General features: G+C 37.6%; 1 protein-coding gene across 1 annotated transcript in view; it reads left to right on the top strand.

The window, feature by feature from the left end:
- Positions 1 to 21355, top strand: part of C3 (complement C3) — a 78180-nt gene extending 56825 nt beyond the window's left edge. Inside the window, exons 30-41 of the mRNA XM_075206551.1 lie at positions 1163 to 1321; positions 7448 to 7507; positions 7953 to 8043; positions 12511 to 12562; positions 13549 to 13636; positions 13727 to 13816; positions 15170 to 15275; positions 15367 to 15456; positions 19421 to 19507; positions 19605 to 19688; positions 20095 to 20230; positions 21063 to 21355. Coding sequence (XP_075062652.1) covers positions 1163 to 1321; positions 7448 to 7507; positions 7953 to 8043; positions 12511 to 12562; positions 13549 to 13636; positions 13727 to 13816; positions 15170 to 15275; positions 15367 to 15456; positions 19421 to 19507; positions 19605 to 19688; positions 20095 to 20230; positions 21063 to 21204 — 1185 coding nt within the window. The 3' untranslated portion in view covers positions 21205 to 21355. The remainder of the gene's footprint in view (positions 1 to 1162; positions 1322 to 7447; positions 7508 to 7952; positions 8044 to 12510; positions 12563 to 13548; positions 13637 to 13726; positions 13817 to 15169; positions 15276 to 15366; positions 15457 to 19420; positions 19508 to 19604; positions 19689 to 20094; positions 20231 to 21062) is intronic.
- The last annotated feature ends 221 nt before the right edge of the window (positions 21356 to 21576 follow it).

Below are 21576 nucleotides of genomic sequence, written 5' to 3'. Positions count from 1 at the left end.
ATATATATATATTTGTGTGTATAAATCTATATATATATATATATATATATATGTGTGTATATATATATGTGTATATATATATATATATATATATATATATATATATATATATATATATATATATATATATGTGTGTATATATATATATTTATATATATGTGTGTGTATATATCTATATATGTGTATATACACAAGTTAACCCGTGCATGATACTCATGCATTCTAGTCAAATCAAGCTACTTAAGGTGTTAAAAAGGTTCTTGTCATCTTCATCGCCAAACACACACGCCGCTAGGCTTTTATATATTAGATAATGCTAAGAATTTAGTAGCTCAGTGTAGTATATAACTCCGCCCAGCAGGTGGCGCTGCAGCTTGAGCACTCTGTCACCCGGTAGTTTTTTACACACACACACACACACACACACACACTAAAACAACATGTGTTTTCATGAGGTAAAATGACCTCACGAAAATGAGTTTGAGTCCTCAACTCGTAAAGTTAGCCTTTACTACCCCTCCCACTGGGGGGAAGGGGGGATGATGGAAGTTAACTGACTTCACTATTATAATTTTTTTTTGCAAATAATGTCAGTATACCAAATTTCAGGTCAATTGGATGAGCCCTTTCTGAGAAAATAGTTTTTTCCACACACACACACACACACACACACACACTAACACACGCCGCTAGGCTTTTATATATTAGATTAGAAGATAATGCTAAGAATTTAGTAGGTCAGTGTAGTATATAACTCCGCCCAGCAGGTGGCGCTGCAGCTTGAGCACTCTCTCACCCGATAGTTTTTTCCATACACACACACACACACACACACACACACACACACTAACACACGCCGCTAGGCTTTTATATATTAGATATACATATGTGCATGTATATATATATATTTATATATATATATATATATATATATATATATATATATACATGTGTGTGTGTGTGTATATATATATATATATATATATATATATATAGATATATATTTTATATATACATATATATGTATAGACATATATTTTATATATATATTTTATATATGTATGTATGTATGTATGTGTTGATTCTTGTCCTTCTGCTCCATTGTTCTTACAGTCAGTGTCCATTACATTGTCTCACACAAGGTATTTCCCCCTTACTTTAGGCTACCATTGTGATGTTCCAAGCTCTGGCTCAGTATCAGATAGACGTCCCATTTCTCAATGAGTTGGATCTGGATGTTTCTCTCCATCTTCCTGAGAGACAAAGTGCATTGAAATTCCGAATCAATCTGGAAAATTCTATGCTTTTACGCTCTGCTGAGGTGAGAGCTGTGGTCTATATGAGGTTACATGGGGTCAGTTCTACCTGTATGTCTGGAGAGACAGTTGTTTTTCTGTGTGGGCAAAGCCTAATTTTGTATATGATGGATAGGCAGGCACCATGTAGTCGTTTTATGTTTTTGCCATATAATTGGAAATATGTTTCCTGTGCTACAGACACTGTTGTGCAGTATGTGCACCAACCAGGATGGCAGTGCACTTTGTATGTTAGAGTGGTGTCTCTACTCCAGGCGTGCTGGAGATGATGGCCATAATTAAGCGTGTTCTGACACCACTGCAGATGGTGGCTTATCTGTTATGACAAAACTTTCCAACATCCTCTAATATGAACTACAGATTTCAGAGACGATACCTCCTTCCTTCTAAGTCTCAAGGGCTGAGCAGAGGAGTCATATACCATATTTCCCCATGTATAAGGCGCTCCCTTGTATAAGACGCATCTTAATTTTGGCCCCGAAACTCTGTCTGATACCCGCCTCCTGGATCCCCGCTGTCACACTGCCTGTCCCCCGCCTCCTGGATCCCCTCTGCCACTCTGCCTGTCCCTCGCCTCCTGGATCCCCCCCTGCTGCTCCTGTAACGCTGCCCCACTCCCCATCGATCCCCCCCGCTTCCCCTGTAACACTGCCCCGCTCCCCCTCGATCCCCCCCACTGCCCCTGTAATGCTGCCCCACTCCCCATCGATCCCCCCCCGCTTCCCCTGTAACACTGCCCCGCTCCCCCTCGATCCCCCCCGCTGCCCCTGTAATGCTGCCCCGCTCCCCCTCGATCCTCCCCGTTGCCCCTGTAACGCTCCCCCCCCTTGCATCCCTGCTACCCCTATATAAGACGCACCCAGGTTTTAGACCCAAAATTTTGGGGAAAAAGGTGCGTCTTATACATGGGGAAATACGGTACTTCATGATTTGTTCTTGCCCACATAATACAACCAACATCCTTAGACTTGTTACCACTGTTCTAAATATTTCTTATTTCCTTTTTTTTCTTGGGAAGCTCTTCACAATCCACCTGAATTTACTGTACTTATACAAATGTATGGCATTAAGATAGGATGGCACATATATGAGTATATGTAGAAACATGCAGGATCATCGTGGTAAAAATAAAATATAACTAATATAATAAATCAATGATTTCCAATGAAAGTCCTTAGATAATGAGCAAATAGTCATCTGGACAAGTGACTCTTATCAAAATTCTACGAGTAGTAATTGTTTCAACCAGGTCCTGGTGCAAAGTTGCTTAATCCAGAGCACATTATGGGAATTTGGATGTGAATACCTTTCAAAGTGCCAATCAAGTCAGGCCAAACAGTATTCCCCTGGGCACTTAGCTGTTGTATAAAATGTGTGCACTACAAACATGATGGCCTCCACCTGGTTATATTAGAAAAAAAGGAACTCTTAGCCTTGATGTGCTACACTGAGTAGAGTCACTTGGCTTTGGATGACCTAGATGTAGATGTCTAGAGTGTTGTGGCACAGGACTTCATGGACCAGTGGTTGTGGAAGAAAACAGGAGCAGGTTGGTAAAAAGTAATGGGGTTTAATTCTGGTATAATAAAATAATTGAAGTTTTAATTAAAAACTCTTTTAAATCATAATTATTAAAATTGTATCTGAACCAGGTATTTATGTGGCAAAATATTAAAGACAATGAAAAAAATTATAAAGTGGGAAATGACAAATATTAAGTGATATTAAAACAAAAAAAAACCTTAAGTAAGAGACATCATTAGATTGTTTATATGTCATGTGCTATGATTTAAACTAGAGGTGATTTGTCACATTCCCTTTGTGAGTCACCAATTACTAGGAGCTTGGTGTCAACGAAACTGGCATTCATCATCATCATTTATTTATATAGCGCCACTGATTCCGCAGCGCTGTACAGAGAACTCATTCACATCAGTCCCTGCCCCATTGGAGCTTACAGTCTAAATTCCCCAACACACAGACAGAGAAAGACACACAGACTAGGGTCAATTTGTTAACAGCCAATTAACCTTCTAGTATGTTTTTTGGAGTGTGGGAGGAAACTGGAGCACCCGGAGGAAACCCACACAAACATGGGGAGAACATACACACACAGATAAGGCTATGGTTGGGAATTGAACTCATGAACCCAGTGCTGTGAGGCAGAAATGCTAACCACTGGGCCCTCGTGCTGCCCATGGCATTTCCCCATTTATAAGCTATTCCTGGTTAACCTCTATAAAATCTCCCTTATTATCTCGCTCCTATGATTGTCCAAATATTTATTAAATGAATATCTCCTTCATGAGTCCACCCCCATAATTAGCGTCTTAGTAAAAATCTTAAGGAACACAACTAACTGATTGCCAATAATCACAGCTATGCAGCTGCCACTGGCTGCTACTTCCGAGTCAGTGACATCATACAATTGACATGTACTTTCAGTAATGTGAAGTATAATATAGACATCACAGAGGCTCCGGCTACTACATAAGGGGTTTTTTGTTTTTTAATATCACTTAATATTTGTCATTTCTCACTTTATACATTTTTTTCATTATTTTTAATATTTTGCCACATAAATACCTGGTGCAGATATAATGTTAATAATTATGAATTAAAAGTGTTTTTAATGTATACTTTAATGTATATCTGTGGACTGGAGTGCCTTTTTTGCTTTTCACCCTTGGGGCTAGATTTACTAAGTTGGTGGGTTTGAAAAAGTGGGGATGTTGCCTATAGCAACCAATCAGATTCTAGCTTTCATTTATTTAGTACCTTCTACAAAATGATAGCTAGACTCTGATTGGTTGCTATAGGCAACATCCCCACTTTTTCAAACCCGCAGCTTAGTAAATCTAGCCCTTGGTCTTTGTGATAATGTAGCTTTATCTGTTACAAGAACTCCCCCACTGTTAAATATATGGGAAGTCACCTGTGAATAGTATTAAGGAGGATGGTCCCCCCTTTTTTGTTGTGCGATTTCAACTCTACCTTAATATGTATAATAAAATAATTGTCATAAAATGATTTAAATAAATAGATACAGAGGAGATGGTAGGTGAGAAAAGAGTACAGTATTATGTGGATATTGGGAAGCAGTTGATAGTACAATAAAAAATAGGGTGCTACGGGTTATATTATATATTACTATTGAAAAAGTGTTTAATGTAAAGTAGGAGGAAGGAGGAGATAGGTGGATTAACAAAGAGTGCAAAGGTGCAAAGAGTATTAGTGTAAGAGATGGCATAGGTGAGATATAGTGAATTAATGTGAGCATAGTTATGTTGAATGTAATAATAGTTCTACACTTTAGAAATTATATAGATGAGTGTATGAGTTAGATAATAATAAGAAAAAATAAAGATTAAACATAATATCAAAAGAGAGGAAGGGATGTGTTGGAAGATTGAAGGGAAGATCATTTGTGTGGGTAAATTCAAATAAACTGGAATGATGTACAGATGGAAGACTGGGTGTTATATGGCACTAGGAACTAAAGTACAATGGACGTAGATGACCAACAAAAAAATAATCATAGAGTAATGGATTTGTGTGAAAAAAAGAAGGGGATAATAGGGAACTAAAGAATAAAATAAAAACGAGAGCGATAATAAACACAATAAGTGAACAAGCAAATTCAGCAATGGCAATTAGCAATGGAGCAATGGAGCTCTCCTGAATGTCACTGTAGACTTTGAAGAACACTGCTACCCCTCCTCTTTCTTTTCTACCAATGACACTGCCCAGCTGCTCTAGAGACTGCCAAGAACTGTGCTCTCCCTTCTGTGTCCCTCTGTGAAATGACGCTGGCTCGCCGTGGAGGGCGGTACTTATATAATCCAAAACTTGCGAGATCCGACAACGTAACAATGACGTTTTGCCTCGTTTTCAATTCCGAGGGCAGGTGAAAGTCGGTACTCGGATATGGTAGGTTCGGGTGTGTTTGGTTCTTGGGGAACTGAGCCTGAGCATCTCTAGTTTCGACCTACACTCCTACATTCCTAACTGGGTGCAAATGGTAATTTATTATGTAAATCTTAAGGCCCCTAAAGTTATTGGAAAATTAGAACTTGTAAATTTATGATTATACAGAGAGATATCTAGGACTCTTATATATTTATGGTATATTTATGTATTATTTGTATATTCCTTATATGTCCTTATATATGACTACTTTGTTTTATTTTTTAATCAGCTTCTATATATTACTGCTTTGTATTTCTTTATGTATGTTATTATCACTCCTGTTGTAGAATATATTTACATTTCACAAATTTGACTTAGCCACTTTTATTCATAAGATTTGCTGGTGGTAATATATGTTTCCTTTAAGCACCTAGGAGTAAAATGCCATCTGGTGGTGGTTCCCCAATGACACTTCCGTTATTGATATTTGATTGGCCAGTGACATAATTGACTTCTGTTTATAATCTTATAAGCTTCTTTCTACCACTCTTGGGCCTTTCACTTTTTTGACTACCATGCATTTCTCTCTTTATATATTAATATAGTCGCTTTTCTCCTTTATATTTTATATTTATCTCTCTCTATTTATCTATTATGCATGTTTAGATTTGATGTATTATATTGGTTGGTATCTTCAGTTGGTAGTAACACTGATGATGTTTCTTTCCTGGGGTATATCTAGACATTTGTGGACTCCATAGCAAGGTTTTGTTAGGGTCCCAAAATATCATGCAAGGGTGAAAAACAGATATACACATGGGGCTTTGACAGAAGATGTGTCCCCACCAGCTGTGTGCCCCATAGCAGCTTAACACCCTGCTACTATGGTAGTTATGCCTTTGGCCGTGCCTGCACCTGATTGGCCAGATTCCCACAACACACTTCTGTTTTGTATCACAAAACCAGTTGAAACTATACTTGCTCACAGATGCTAGTAAGAATCACTGTTCAGAGAATTTCTATATACTGTTTAGCTAGGACTCACTGCCTTTATTGAAGCTCAGGTGTGATATTACATTTTTAGATATAAAGTAATATTTTATTTTAACCATGCCGCTTCTGCATGTTTTTACTGATGCTTCAAGAAACATTTCATCACAGTGGGAGTAACAACAATCATTTTCATCATGCAATCCCAGTGCGCTGATGTAGAGGGTGATAGCAGTCTGTGTTTGCTGGAGAAAGGGACACTAGTCTATGTATGGTGAACAGGGTGGCACCAGTCTATGTGTGCTAGAGAGAGTAGCATCCATCGCTGTGTGCTGTAGAGATGGTATCAGTCTGCTGGAGGTGGTGGCACCATTCTGTGTGTGCTGGAGGTGGTGACACCATTCTGTGTGTGCTGGAAGTGATGGCATCATTCTGTGTGTGCTAGAGGTGATGGCACCATGCGTGTGTGCTGGAAGTGATGGCACCATTCTGTGTGTGCTAGAGGTGGTGGCACCACCTGTGTGTGCTGGAGGTGGTGGCACCACCTGTGTGTGCTGGAGGCTGTGGCACTATCTGTGTGTGCTGGAGGTGATGGCACCATCTGTGTGTGCTGGAGTTGATGGCACCATCTGTGTGTGCTAGAGGTGATGGCATCATCTGTGTGTGCTGAAGGCGGTGGCATCATCTGTGTGTGCTTGAGGTGATGGCACCATCTGTGTGTGCTAGAGGTGATGGCATCATCTGTGTGTGCTGAAGGCGGTGGCATCATCTGTGTATGCTGGAGGTGGTGGCACCACCTGTGTGTGCTGGAGGCGGTGGCACCACCTGTGTGTGCTGGAGGCTGTGGCACTATCTGTGTGTGCTGGAGATGATGGCACCATCTGTGTGTGCTAGAGGTGATGGCATCATCTGTGTGTGCTGAAGGCGGTGGCATCATCTGTGTGTGCTTGAGGTGGTGGCACCACCTGTGTACTGGAGGTGGTGGCATCATCTGTGTGTGCTGAAGGTGATGGCACCATTCTGTGTGTGCTGGAGGTGATGGCACCATTCTGTGTGTGCTGAAGGTGATGGCACCATTCTGTGTGTGCTGGAGGTGGTGGCACCATTCTGTGTGTGCTGGAGGTGGTGGCCCCATTCTGTATGTATTCAAGAGGTTTTCATCAGTTTATGATAAGTTTGCAATGTTTTGTACAGGATATTATTATTCTTTCATAAACCTAATCTTGTTACAGACCAATATGAACAAGAAGTTTTCGGTGACAGCCAAAGGAAAGGGACAGGGTATACTAACGGTAAGGGCAGCTTTAACACATAGCTGTAAGAAAAATGTGCTCATTACTATATCTCTAACTTACTATGAAACAGAGAAGTAAAAAATCATAATCCAGAAATATATAACATAAACTAATTGGCACAGCAGAGAAACTGAGGATAATGTGGTCTGGACAGTCATACTACCCAAATAATCACAGGATTGCTAACTAGTATGGTCAGGAAATACAGATGACTCTCCTCCACTACTGTCTATGGAGCCTCCATCTGATTCAGGTTGTCTTTACGGTAGGCGGTGAGAGAAAGAATGGAAAATGTGAATATACAACTAATAATACAGAACATATTAAACTTATAGAGGAAGTTTTACATCTAAAAGCCATGTAGTGTTTTTGAAGTGCTAGCAAAAAGCCTAAACCAAAAAACTTTGACAAAATTTATACTGTTTTGCCCTACATTACATAGGTGCTGTCAGTATATCACGCTATTGAGACAGAGAAAGAAAAAAAATGCTCAAACTTCGATCTTTCCGTGACTGTTAAAGAAGAACACAATAGTAAGTGAGCAGATCAGTGACCTTTATGTTGTTTTGTCACAAAATAAGCTCAAATATAAAAACAAGTCTATTTAATTATAGATGTGTGCTGACTCTCGTGTTTTGGTTTTAAATGTACGTTTGGTTATAAAACATCTTGGTGTTTTGGCTTTGTTACAGGTTTTACCCCAAAATCAGGAAAAAGTTTTGGTTTTGGATCTGGATTTAATTAAAAATTATGAAAAATAGGTAAAATTATGTGATTCTGAGTTTTGCACCTATATTATTAGTTATAGCAATAATAGTCATTTACAGTCTATTTTCTAATAATCTCTTCACAATTGTCCAAATGTTCACCATTGTTAGCCAAAGTATTGCTGCTGACCCTCTCCAATGTGTCACACATGCTGCCTAACAGTCAGGGCCGCCATCAGGGGAGTACAGGGGGTACCCTTGTACCGGGCCCGGGCTCACCAGCGGGCCCGGCGGCACACTCTTACCAGAGGGCCCGCTATCTTCAGCCTGACTGTCACTGTGACAGCCATACTGAAGACAGCAGCGAAGATGCCAGCCTTAACTTCCGTAGTGGAACGCATCCACCAACAGGAAGTTCCAAATGCCGAACTTCCTGTTGGTGGAATGAATATGCGTTCCACTGCGGGACTTAAGGTCGGAAGTGTTTCTTTCCCTCCCCCTCCCCTAATACTAATATATATATATATATATATATATATATATATATATATAAACACATATATAATCACTGTTTACACACACACACTATATATATATATATATATGTGTGTGTGTGCGTGTGTGTGTAAAAAGTGAATTTATATATATATATATATATATATTATATCAGACCAAGGAGACCCGCCTATTCAGGGCATCCTGAACCAACTGCACTATCATCATAAGCAGCAGCTACAGCTATTTATAGAGCCACTAATTCCACAGCGCTGTACAGATAGCTCACCCACATCAGTCCCTGCCCATTTGGAGCTTACAGTTTAAATTCCCTAACATACATGCACACAAACAAAGAGACTAGGACCACTTTGATGGCAGCCAATTAGCCTACTAGTATGTTTTTGAAGTGAGGGAGAAAACCAGAGGAAACCCACGCAAACACAGTAAGATCATACAAACTCAACATAGATATGACCATGGTCGGGAATCGAACTCATGACCCCAGTGCTTTGAGGCAGAAGTGCTAACTTCTGATGAATGCTCTGTCCATCAAAAAAATATTGTATGTGTAGTCTTTGAGGTTTTTTAGTATGGGTGTAGACCACCTTCGTTTCTCAGCATTATCATGATTTTATATAGCGGCTACAGAACAATGTTTTGGCATGTATTGTGTGCTTAGTCTTTGAATTTATTTGATATGGGTGCAGGCCACCTTTGTTTCTAATCCACTAATCTGTGTAAAGTCTATGAAAGTTTGAAATTAAAAGCAATCGATCAGCATACTATTCTAGTTAACGAATCTCTACAGAACTGCTTTACATAATGACATAATACTATTGCTTTCTATGTCCCCCTCTGTTACCCTGAACAAAATTTTCTGAGCAGTGCACCACTAACCTTCTACCTACATGCTGTCTGTTCTAAAATGGCTCTTGAGAAAATGAAGGCGGACTGTATATACAGAAGAAATTGATCTAAAACTCTCTAGAGTTTTGCAAAAAAAAAATCCCGAAAATGACGTTTTGCCTCATTTTGAGATCCAAATTTAATGCACTCAACTGGGCCACGACTCATTTTCACACAGATCCCCAACATCAAATTTTGCCGGATTTCAACTAATCCAAACCGTTCATCTCTAGTACCTGGCATATATACTAGAGTTCCCTTGTTTGATTCGCAAGGGAAGCAATACAGCCCACATCACCTTACTTGTAGCATATAAGTAAAACAAGGTATTTGACAGCTCCACTATGGTGAATGCTCTGCCCATCGAGAAGTCCATAGTACTAGTCTTTTCAGTATGGGTGCAGACCTCCTTCGTCTATTTACTTTAATAAATGTTTAAGTCTATTCATTCATATCACTGTCCATCCAATGACCTCTGCCTGTTACTGTAGCTTCACTGTCTATGATGGATGCCATGTAATGTTCAAAATGTATTGTGTACGAGGTCTTTGAAGTTTTGTAGTATGAGTGCAGGCCACATTTGTCTATCATCATCAACATTCATTTATATAGCAACAGCAAATTATGTAACACTTTACAATTGGGTATCTACTTGTCTAAATATCTACTGATGGCTCTGTCCATCTAATTATACCTGATTGTTAATGCCTCTTCACTCTCCAAGATGGATGCTGACTAACTTTCCAAATTTAGTATGTGCGAAGTGTTTCACAATTTTTAGCTCTTTCATCTTACACTAACTTTTTCTTGTTTACTTTATCTATTGAAATTAATTTCTTATCCTTATACACCTCATACACAGCACTTAACCCTACAAGTCTCCTTGTTTGATTCAGAAGGGCAACATTAGGGCATAGATCTACCTTCCTCGTAGCATATAAGTAAAACAAGGTATTTGAAAGCTCTGCTCTTGGCTAGTGATGAATGCTCTGTCTATCAAAAAAGTCTATAGTACTAGTCTTTGAACTTTTCAGCTTGAGTGCAGGCCACCTTCATCTATCATCAACAACATTTATTTATGTAGCGACAGCATATTGCGTAGCGCTTTGCAATTAGGTGTCTACTTGTGTAAATATCTACTGATGCTTCTATCTAATGACATTTGTTTATTACTGCTTCTTCACTCTCCATGATGCATGCTGTCTAATGTTACAAACTTAGTGTGTGCGTAGTGTTTCAACATTTTTAGCTCTTTCACCTTACACTAATTTTTTTTTGTTTCTTTGGTTAATTTATCTAATGGACTTGACTCAGTTTGTGGCATAGCAGATGACATGCGGTTGCTGAATTTTGAAAATGTCCCAACAAAATCCTCACATGGAAACACCCTTTTATCCCACTTAATACAGATGACACTGCCCCACACAAGATTACTTTCATTAGTAAAACTTAATATATTAAAATAAATAAATCTAATTGTTTTTTGGGTTCTGCTGCTAAAAGGCATGCACAAAAGCTCACTGTTTTCTCTTCTAAATATATTAGTTAGTTCAGAATGATATCTAACTCAGTCTATATACTAGTACTATATATACTATATATGACAGATTGAAATTAAAACCAATTGATCCGAAAACTATTCTAGCTGACTGATCCATACAGAACTTTACAATAATCCCAACTATTCTATTGTTTTCTATTCCCCTCTTTCACCATTAACACTATAACACTATTTTCAGAGCAGATCACTGCAGCTAGCATTCTTCCTACATGCTATCTGTTCTAAAATGGCACATAAGAAAACAAGGGAGGGTTATATATAAATAGAAGATATAAACTCTCACAAATTTTGCATGAATACTTTCCCAGAAAATACATTTTGCCTCATTTGAGATCCGAAATTGGCCCACAAAACCGATTCTTGTTTCAGTTAGAACCCCAATCTTGGATCTGTTGGATTTCTCCGAATCCAAACGGCTCATCTCTAATTTTAATGCTAAATCCATCCGCCACTCCTTTTTCCAAATTGTCTTTCAAATTGTCTCATTTTGGTGTTATGTTCATATGTTTAGCTATACCAGAAAAAAACACCTTTCTTCCAAGAAATGCCTGTGTGGTTCATAAATTGAATAACAGTGGCATTCACACTAGGCCGCTGTTATCCAACTTGTGTCTACTTAAAAAGGTGCCTGGGACTCAAGGCTGTCTGGAGTGCCCACAGATGGCTATAAGAATATCATTTGGTTCTGCAATACTTTGTATACCTCCCGACCTTTATCCAGGTAAAATTAGAGAAAAATAATACCCCCTCCCCACACCCAACCCACAGAAACCATGTCCCTAATTCCCATAAACCCCAAAATTCCGACAAGCCACACCCAATTTCTGGCGAGATAAACTTCCCATAAGCCCCACCGCTTTCATTGTTTGCAAATTGAGAGAATCTAGCTGGAATCTGGAAAGTTAGGAAGTATGCATTGTATGTTTTAAACTGCACTTTATGGAGTTTGTGAAATAAAATATACTTTATGCATTTTTCATTTAGGAATCTGTCATCCATTATCTAAAAATGCATTTTGTATTCTGAAAGCCTGTGTTGCATAGGGATCAATGATAAAAAAATTTAGGTCAGGTATTTGTTCACAAGAAAACATTTTCAGAATGGAACAAAGGGGCTTGTGTACCTAAGACCTTAGTCGAATAATGTTGACGTCAGAAAATGACCAGGTCATCATCATTAATAAAAAAAGAATACAGTTAAAATAACACCCACAGGTATTTCCATAATCCAAATGACAAATGTATTCTGCAATTTAGTGTATGTATCTTGTTGTGTATCATATTATTCACAGTCAGTATATTAATTTTACCCTTTTTCTTATTGCACAGTTAAGAAGCCCGAAGATGCCAAGTCAACAGTATCAATTGAGATTTGTACAAGGTATTGGGTCATCTTCTATAATAGTACTGCTAATAAAAACATAGGGCCTGATTCATTAAGGATCTTAACTTGAGAAACTTCTTATTTTAGTCTCCTGGACAAAACCATGTTACAATGCAAGGGGTGCAAATTAACATTCTGTTTTACACATAAGTTAAATACTGACTGTTTTTTCATGTAGCACACAAATACTTGATAGCTTATTTGAGCACTGAAATTGAAAGCTGATATTTTTGTGCTACATGAAAAAACAGTCAGTATTTAACTTGCAAGTGCAAAACAGAATGTTAATATGCACCCCTTGCATTGTAACATGGTTTTGTCCAGGAGACTGAAATAAGAAGTTTCTCAAGTAAAGATCCTTAATGAATCAGGCCCATATAATATAAGTGGTATAACTCTTCCTGCTCATTAAAAGAAAGCTTCCCTATCACCATGGTCGATTGATGACTCCACTAACGCTCATGGGTCTAGAGAGCAAGATGACATAATTTATGGAGTAAAGCAAATTTACCCAATGTTTTGGCTCCTCCTCTTTGTATGTATTCACCCATCCACGGAGCGCATTTGTTCATAGTAAGCCTTCAAGCTTGTGAAATGTCATCTGTCTATTTAGCTAGAAAAGCTCCTTCCCTTTAATATTGCAACATGCTTCAGATGAGTGAAAGGCAATATAATGGCCATATTTAGTTAAGCATAAACACTAGTTATTTCATGTATGTTGTTTAGCTCAGTAATACACACCCTTTGACATAATTTAAACTCAAATGGTTGTTTTATATGCTCTTTAAAATATGACTCACAATTAGTTCACTATGCATCCTTTTGGGATGACTGCTGCATTACATGTACCTTCATAACAGTTAAATTAACAAATTATTATTAAAAAAAAAAAGATGAAAAACAACACATACATCCTTCGGTCATGGTCATAAGAAAATGTCTCCTTCCCTGGGATAAAATATAGGTTCTTTGTCTTTTTGTAGATATTTAAAAGATACTGATGCCACCATGTCTATTCTGGCTATTTCCATGATGACCGGCTTTGTTTCAGATATTGAGAGCCTAAACAAGGTGAGTTTCTGGTATAAAACCTTTTTGAAAAATTGTATGGCAATGACAGTGGGCTACTAAATTTAACTCTCGTGTTATTCTTACTCACAGTTAATGAAGGGAGTGGACAAATATATCTCCAAGTTTGAGATTAATAAGGAAGCAACTGATAAGGGCATGCTTATCATCTACCTAGACAAGGTGAGAACATGTTGACTTGTCAGTATGTCTGTCTACTTTGTTGTCCGACGGCAATGTCCATTTCTTTTGTTCTTCATCGACTTACCTAATGTCTGTGTCTCCAGCTTTTATGAAATGTTGGGTAGAGAACCAGAGTACAAAATCAAATTCACAGTGAAGTTAAAAATGGCATTTGAACAATAGGAAGTTGGCAGAATGTATAGTGATGGGCCAGTTTTAACCAGACTTTAATAATGAGCTTTCCAGTAGACTTTTGTAACTGAGTTTTTTTGGGAGATATCTGTAAGGAAGTAAAGAGTCCTATGGTGCATGCATGTGAATTTCAATGGTGGTGTGGATGGCTTTAGAAGAAATGCGAGAAGTTGGTGAATGAATAAAGCATTAGTGAGAGGAAAGCATGATTTAAAGGATAAATTCAAATCATCCTCTTACAGAGTGGGTAGCTACACTAGATAATTATCAATGTACTCCAAATACTTCACCAATATGCAAACATAAAACAGACTATAGAGTAGTATTGCAGATAAACAAGGAATTAACCAACATACTCATATGGGGTGTTGGTCATAGTGGATACTTCTTATTTTAAGCCTTATATGCCTATAAGTTCCACTACTGGCCTGTTATTCAAAGAATTACCTCTCCTGCCATGCCTTGCTCCGGTGTCCTTTTGGAGATTCTCTGATCACTCAGACACTTAATGCAGGCCTCAATGAAGCTAAGGAGGTCAGGCAAAGGTAACTTGTCCATAAGGTGGTGAGAAGTTCCGTAAGCTAAAGTGCAGCAAACTATTGACTCTATATCCACATCGGGGAATTACAAGTTTAGAATTTTTCAGCCTGGAATAAAAAGAGATATGACATAAAAATATTTGTAACACTTACATGACAGGCGTTTCAAAATAAATAATATTTGCATAGAGTTTTTTAATTGTCATAGGGGGACATTCAATTTAGCGCAATAGGTCTCTGGAACAATCCACGAAGACACATTGCACTGATGTTGGGGCTGAAATCTCTGCTCATTTTTCCTCGCACCCCATGGAGGTTAGATGAAAAAATGAGCACAGATTCCTTTCAGTTATGGCCGGCAATGTCCGCAGACAGACATCGAGGCAATTTCCGACGGCACCTTGTGGTCGACTGAATCTCTCCCATAGTTTTCTGTTATGTTCTGTTGTATGTACATTTTAGTCTGCATCTGCTCTTCAACATTCTTGATTTACCATACTTCTATAACTTGTATCAGTAGCACTTAGGCTCTACACCCCTCAAATTACAATTTGCATTGTTGTCTTTGTGCCTATTGACCTGTTTCTCATTGTCCTATTAACTTCCCTTTCTACTTCCCCAGGTCTCTCACTCAGAGGAGGAATGTGTAAAGTTTTACGCTCACCAGATCTTTGAAGTGGGTCTCATCCAGCCAGCAGATGTCACTGTGTATGACTATTACACCCCAGGTAAATAACATTGTTTAAATTAAATTGTTTTACCAAGTATATATCTTCTGGCCATCTATGGATTCATACATTGCTCTTCTTCCCTGTGTAGAAAACCGCTGCACTAAATTCTACCATATGGAGGAGGGCAGTAAGTTGTTGGGCAGGATCTGCAACGGAGAAGTATGTCGCTGTGCTGAAAGTAAGTCACCGGACACCAACACTGACCATATAAAAGTATAAAACCAGCACGTGAAACCATTAAGCAACTGAGGACACATTCAGATCTGACTGCACAGTCCATTGAAGAACACTATCACCTACACACAGTAGAGACAATCATTTTGTGGGCTGAACTCTATTTTGAACATTATTCATGACAATGGTGCCTATGAATTACTAGGAACAATTGATATTAGTAAAACACTTAATGATTGATATTGATGAAGCATTGACCTGATAACCTGTATTATTATGAACATGTATTCAGCCCTATAGTCTCCAGTGTATGTAATCAATAGTTGCTTTTCAATGGAGTTCCTGAAACGCTAATTTTATTTGTGGTTTTAAAATGGGGCAACTATGGCTCTTCCCACTCATAGCATCCAATTCACTATTGTCTGTGAGTCAAGTTCTTGACTATTAAAAGTCCATTGGGTACCAACATGCATGAAACTGTAATCTAGGTAATGTAGGAATACTGTCCTCATGATTATACAGTAGCAATCAGTGGTCAAATTGGGGGTGTATACAGTGTTAGGCCACACCGCCACTTTTCCTACTGCCTTTATTGTAAAACTATTACATTTTTCATGCCCCCACTTCTACATTTCCATACCGTTACTTCTAGATTTCCACTTTGACTACTTGTAGCAATCCCAAAACATGTTACTTTAGCAGTAGTAAAGTGAACTTATCTTGGGTTATTTCAATCAAGAACAAACAGAAGATGTATTTTTTTTTCTTGCAATAGCAAGTTGAGTACCTTTTAGGCTTGCATCTTTTTTTTTTATCAAACCTCCCTCAAATCATTATCTCCTTTTCAAAATCTCTCTGCCAAACACAGACACCATTAGTTTGCTACACAGCCATAGGGACACTGGTTCTTAGCATCTCATGTGATTTTAGTTTTTTTTATTATCAATTATTTATATACCTTTTGAACATATTATGCAATACTGTACAGAGAATATGATATCATGGACATAAGTCATTGCCCCATTGTAGCTTACAGCTAAATTCCTTAAATGCACAGAATTAAATTATCAAGTGGTATGTCCCATGATTAAGGTTGGTCTCCAAAGCACTCCAGTCCAAACACAATTATAAAATCACTTTTTAATTATTGACATATTAAAATGTTGATCAGTTGATTATACTGGTCTTTAAGGCAAAATTATTAAAATAAAAGGTGAAAAAGTATAGAAAAAGTGTAAAGTAAAATAGTCTGTAAATTTTGGTTGTTATCTCTCCAAGCTGTACTTGATAATTTGTACTTTATATTCATTTCTACAACTATCCATGTTAAGAATATAGTTTGTGCAGTACAGTCATTCCTCAAAATAGCTAGAATTAGCACACATATATCATCCTAAGTGGGAGGAATAACTACCTGATAGCTAGATAAATGCAATGGGGAAAAGGAGATAATGGCGGGTGGGGAACATCATGTTATTATGCAATGATTCCTTAGTATAACATAGTAGTAATAAATGTCACTAATTTAAACCAAATGACTCCCTTTTATATTTTATAAATAATTGATAGCAGCCGAAAAAAAAACAAGGTACAATAGTAAATACCAAAATGCTTCTTATATCCTGACACAGGGATTTATGTTAAAAACAAACACACCTGGGGGTAAATGTATCAAGGTCCGATTTTGTCAGCGTGTTAAAATCGCGGCAAATCGCGGGTGTTAACCCGCGATTTTAATCCCAAACTCATCAAATGTATCAAGCTGCGATTTTTACCCTGATCTTCAAAATCGCTGGTCACCTCTGGCGCTTTGCTGCGATGTAATTACTCCTGTGTTTAGCTAACTCTCCTGTGTTGTAGCAGCGAGTTCTATAAACCCATCACTGTTACACTGCCTGCTCCGGCAGCTGTAAAAACTGTAAAGAATAGATAAAAGTGAAAAAAAAAAAAAGCCTGAGGTCCCCCCTCTATTCAGTCTTAACCCTAGTGCAGCCTGACTACTGCTGGTTCCGTGAAAATCAGGGGAAAAATTTTGAGTGGGGTCCCTCTGCCATAATGACTAACCAACTTAGTCATTATGGCAGGGGATCCGCTGCCACGTGTCCCACTGCTATAGTGCCTCCAACCCGGCTGGTTTGCCTAGTGCTGGTTCCCTGAAAATCGGGGGGACCCCACGCAAAATTTTCCCCCCTGATTTTCACGGAACCAGCAGTAGTCAGGCAGCACTAGGGTTAAGACTCAATAGAGGGGGGACCTTTTTTTTTTTTCACTTTTATCTATTCTTTATAGTTTTTACAGCTGCCGGAACTCCGGCAGCAGGCAGTGTAACAGTGATGGGTTTATACAACACGCTGCTAGCAAGCAGCGTGTTGTATCTGGCATGTTTGAAAGCAAACTCTCCTGAGTTTGCTTAATCGCAGCTTCATACATTTAAGACTTGTATAGCTGTAGTGCCAAACAGTCGGCAGTTTGATCTCTAGCGATTTTGCAAATAGCGATTTTGACAGAAGCACAACTCTGGCGATTTTGCACCTTGATACATTTACCCCCTGATTTTTCTCTTTGGATTGCTGCTTCTTGTTATCAAACAATGTGGTGTGGCACAACTAATTTATGTGGAATTCATTTAAGCTTCTTAGTCAATAGATCTCACGTACAACATACTAGGGGGTAAATGTATTAATGTCCGGATTCTTCAACTCCGGCGTGTTCAGCGTCTTCGGCGATTAAATTTAAAGCGGCGCTGCATTGTAAAGGGAAGTTTCCCTTTACAATGCAGCGCCACTTTAAATGTAATTGCCGAAGACGCTGAACACGCCGGAGTTGAAGAATCCGGACATTAATACATTTACCCCAAATGTTTCTAGGCACTCTTGATGAATCATTCCAGAATGTTTCACTTCATCTTGTTAGATGGAGTACCACATAAATTCATTAATAAATAATCATTTATTAAAATAAGCCTTAACATTCAAAATACAATTTCTATTTGAATATTCTGCATATTTACTTTCATGCACATCCATTCTATCAAATTCCATTAATTTAGATTTTTCATACCGCCACTTCTAAATTTCCACTTTGACCTTTGATTAACATTGAATACAGAGATTTATAAACAACTTTGGGCGCTAGATATCAGTATATGGTATATCTTCTTATACGTTAATAACACAGCGGAAGCAAAATAACCACAAAAAAACTTAAAGAAGATAAAGAATAATTACGTGCTGCTCCAAAAAGGAATAATTACTAATTCCAAGAGTTACCGATTCAAACAAAATAGAAATATATAGAAATATATAAATATCTTATTAAAAAAATTCAATACTGATGTACATATTGATTAACATAGTTTTTATTAACATATAAAAGAAATATAAAAATACATTATAAAAATACCGTTTGAAAAGCGAATTGTAAATTTATAAATACCAAATGTGCTCTCTTTTTGTGTATGTATATACATATACATGTGTGAGTGTGTGTGTGTGTATATGTATATGTGTATACGTGTATATATATATATATATATATATATATATATATATATGTGTGTGTATACAGTGTGTATATATATATATATATATATATATATATATATATATATATATATATATATATATATATATATATCTATATGGACCAAACAACCGATTAATGTTTGGCGACTTTTAAGCAACATTAAACAGATGTATATCTGGGACCATCAAAAGTCACGTTGTTCACAAAGTTCGTCTCAAAGAAAGGAGAAAATATTCCTTATCGCAGAGTCTTGATAAACAGACCATTTAATCCCCTATGTAATTAACATTATTTAAATGAATTCCCTTCATTTTACTGTCCCCCCCAAAATAAATAAATACATTGCTGCCTCTTTATAGATGCACGCTTAGTTATGATGCATGACTATTTTAGTCATTTTAAGGTAGAAGATCTTCAAATTTATTATTATTTTTTTGTTGCAGATAATTGTTTCCTGCAGCAGCAAATTGAAGGGGTAATTGATGCTAAAGGACGTTTGGACAGAGCATGTCAACCAGGAGTGGACTATGGTGAGAAACTTCTTCTGCTTTTATCACAAAGATCTGACTCGTACCATACACCACTTAGTTATTACTGTTGATCATTTTCTTATACTTGTCTTTATAGTCTTCAAGACACGACTGGATGAAATCCAACACAACGACAACTTTGACAACTACTTGATGACTGTAGTCAGTGTCATCAAGGAAGGTATGTGGAGAAGACAAAGATGTATAAGTAAGATGAGGATGACTTGCAGAAGACCATTTTTGGGCAGACCACGACCAACTGGATGGTTACCTAAAGAAATAACAGATAGATTACTGGTGGCAAAAAAACATGTTAATTCCCCAGTTAGTCTTGCTATTACTTGTCATGGCAATTGCTTAAAATTATGGGTATCAGGACCATAGATAGTCCTAAATATGGTCACAAAAATATCTAATAAAGTTTGGTCATAATGCATGTATGCTGGACCTAATGTATGGCAGGATGTCTACTCTGAAGTTTGGAATAAATAGCATTTTAATTTTATTATTTTAATAGTACATTTTCCTTTTTGTGTTGCTGTTTATGTTTATTTTTTTTTCTTTCTCACTTTCTTTCCCGATTCCAGGTACAGACGAGAATGTTGTGAACCAGCAAAGGAATTTCATCAGCCACACTAAGTGCCGCAAAGCTTTGGATCTGAAAAAGGGACGGGATTACCTGATTTGGGGAGTGAGTTCTGACCTTTGGCTCCAGCCATCTGGGTGAGTGATACAATCCAAGAGATCTCCCATTGAAAGAGTCATTATGTCCAGATAAATAATTATAATAATATGGCAGAGGTTTTTTCTAACTGATATTTGGTGATAAACCCTGCACACCTGTTCAGATTCGGTTGTTCAGCTTGCTCTGTAAATTATCGAATGTGTGGACAATGTGGTCATGCGGTGGGCCAAATTGCACTGATGGCTTGGTAAATACTTTGAGAGCACAGGAGGCCCCATGAAGTGGGGTCACCTGATGATCATGCATACATGGCAATGTGGTAATCATCAGATCAAATGTTCCAACCAGTGCAATTGGATAAAATGATCATCTTCAACCTAACAAGCAATGTTAGTCAGTTTGGTCAAAAATAACTATGCCGGCTGTTCAAATCTCTTTAAAGCAAGAAAAGGCATTTGGTCATTATGGGATAAATTATCTCACTATTACAAATATATCCCTTAAGCTGCCAGTGTAAACACAAATTGTTTATAATAAAGTAAGTGTATGTTCATACCAAGACTTATGTTACTGACATTAGGAAATTGGAATGAAAAAAAAACAAAAAAACTAGGTCTGCCATAATTACTTGTGGCACTGAATCCCTCACCTTGTGGAAAGTGAATTATCCTCGGTTATCATGGCTATAAAGACATCCCTCAATCTAAAATACTTCCACTTGCAGAACCTCTAACCTCTTCATGCATAGGCAATATTTTGTTTTGCTGAGAAGCACCTGCCATTATTTTACGCTTTAAAACCAAATATGAATGAACAGATTTAAACAGATTGAAGAACAGATGCTATAAATTCCATATCACCTTTCTTTAGTTATTCCTATATCATCGGAAGAGAAACCTGGATTGAATGGTGGCCGAATGACAGGGAGTGCCAGAATCCTGAGAATGAGCAGCTGTGTGATGAATTCTTTGCCGTTTCTGGTGATCTGGAGCTTAACGGCTGCACTTCATAAAAACTTCTATAACTGTAATAAAATAAAATTGTAATAAAATTGTAATAAAATTGTAACTGGCTTCACAAGTTACAATTTTTCAATGTCTCACAGTGAAAATGTCATATTTTATATATTTTACATCAATAAAGCATTTATTTGCTAGTTCTCACATTTGTCTTGTTCATTGTTCAGTTTATTACATGGGCTATAGTACTGTTATAGTAGGCACTGCTAGAGAGGGATTGGGAATAATTGGGACTACTTTAGGGGGTGTCCAGGACAGGCACACACATTGCATATAAAAGTATGGACTGTGCACAATTGCTGTCATTTCATAAACACAATTTCTACGGCTATCATGGATAGAAGCAATATTTGAAGGTTGAGATG

This window comes from Mixophyes fleayi, chromosome 4 (genome assembly GCF_038048845.1).
Source record: "Mixophyes fleayi isolate aMixFle1 chromosome 4, aMixFle1.hap1, whole genome shotgun sequence".
Taxonomy (NCBI): domain Eukaryota; kingdom Metazoa; phylum Chordata; class Amphibia; order Anura; family Limnodynastidae; genus Mixophyes; species Mixophyes fleayi.
Note: the sequence above shows the minus strand (reverse complement) of the source record. Positions and strands in the feature narration are given on the sequence as shown.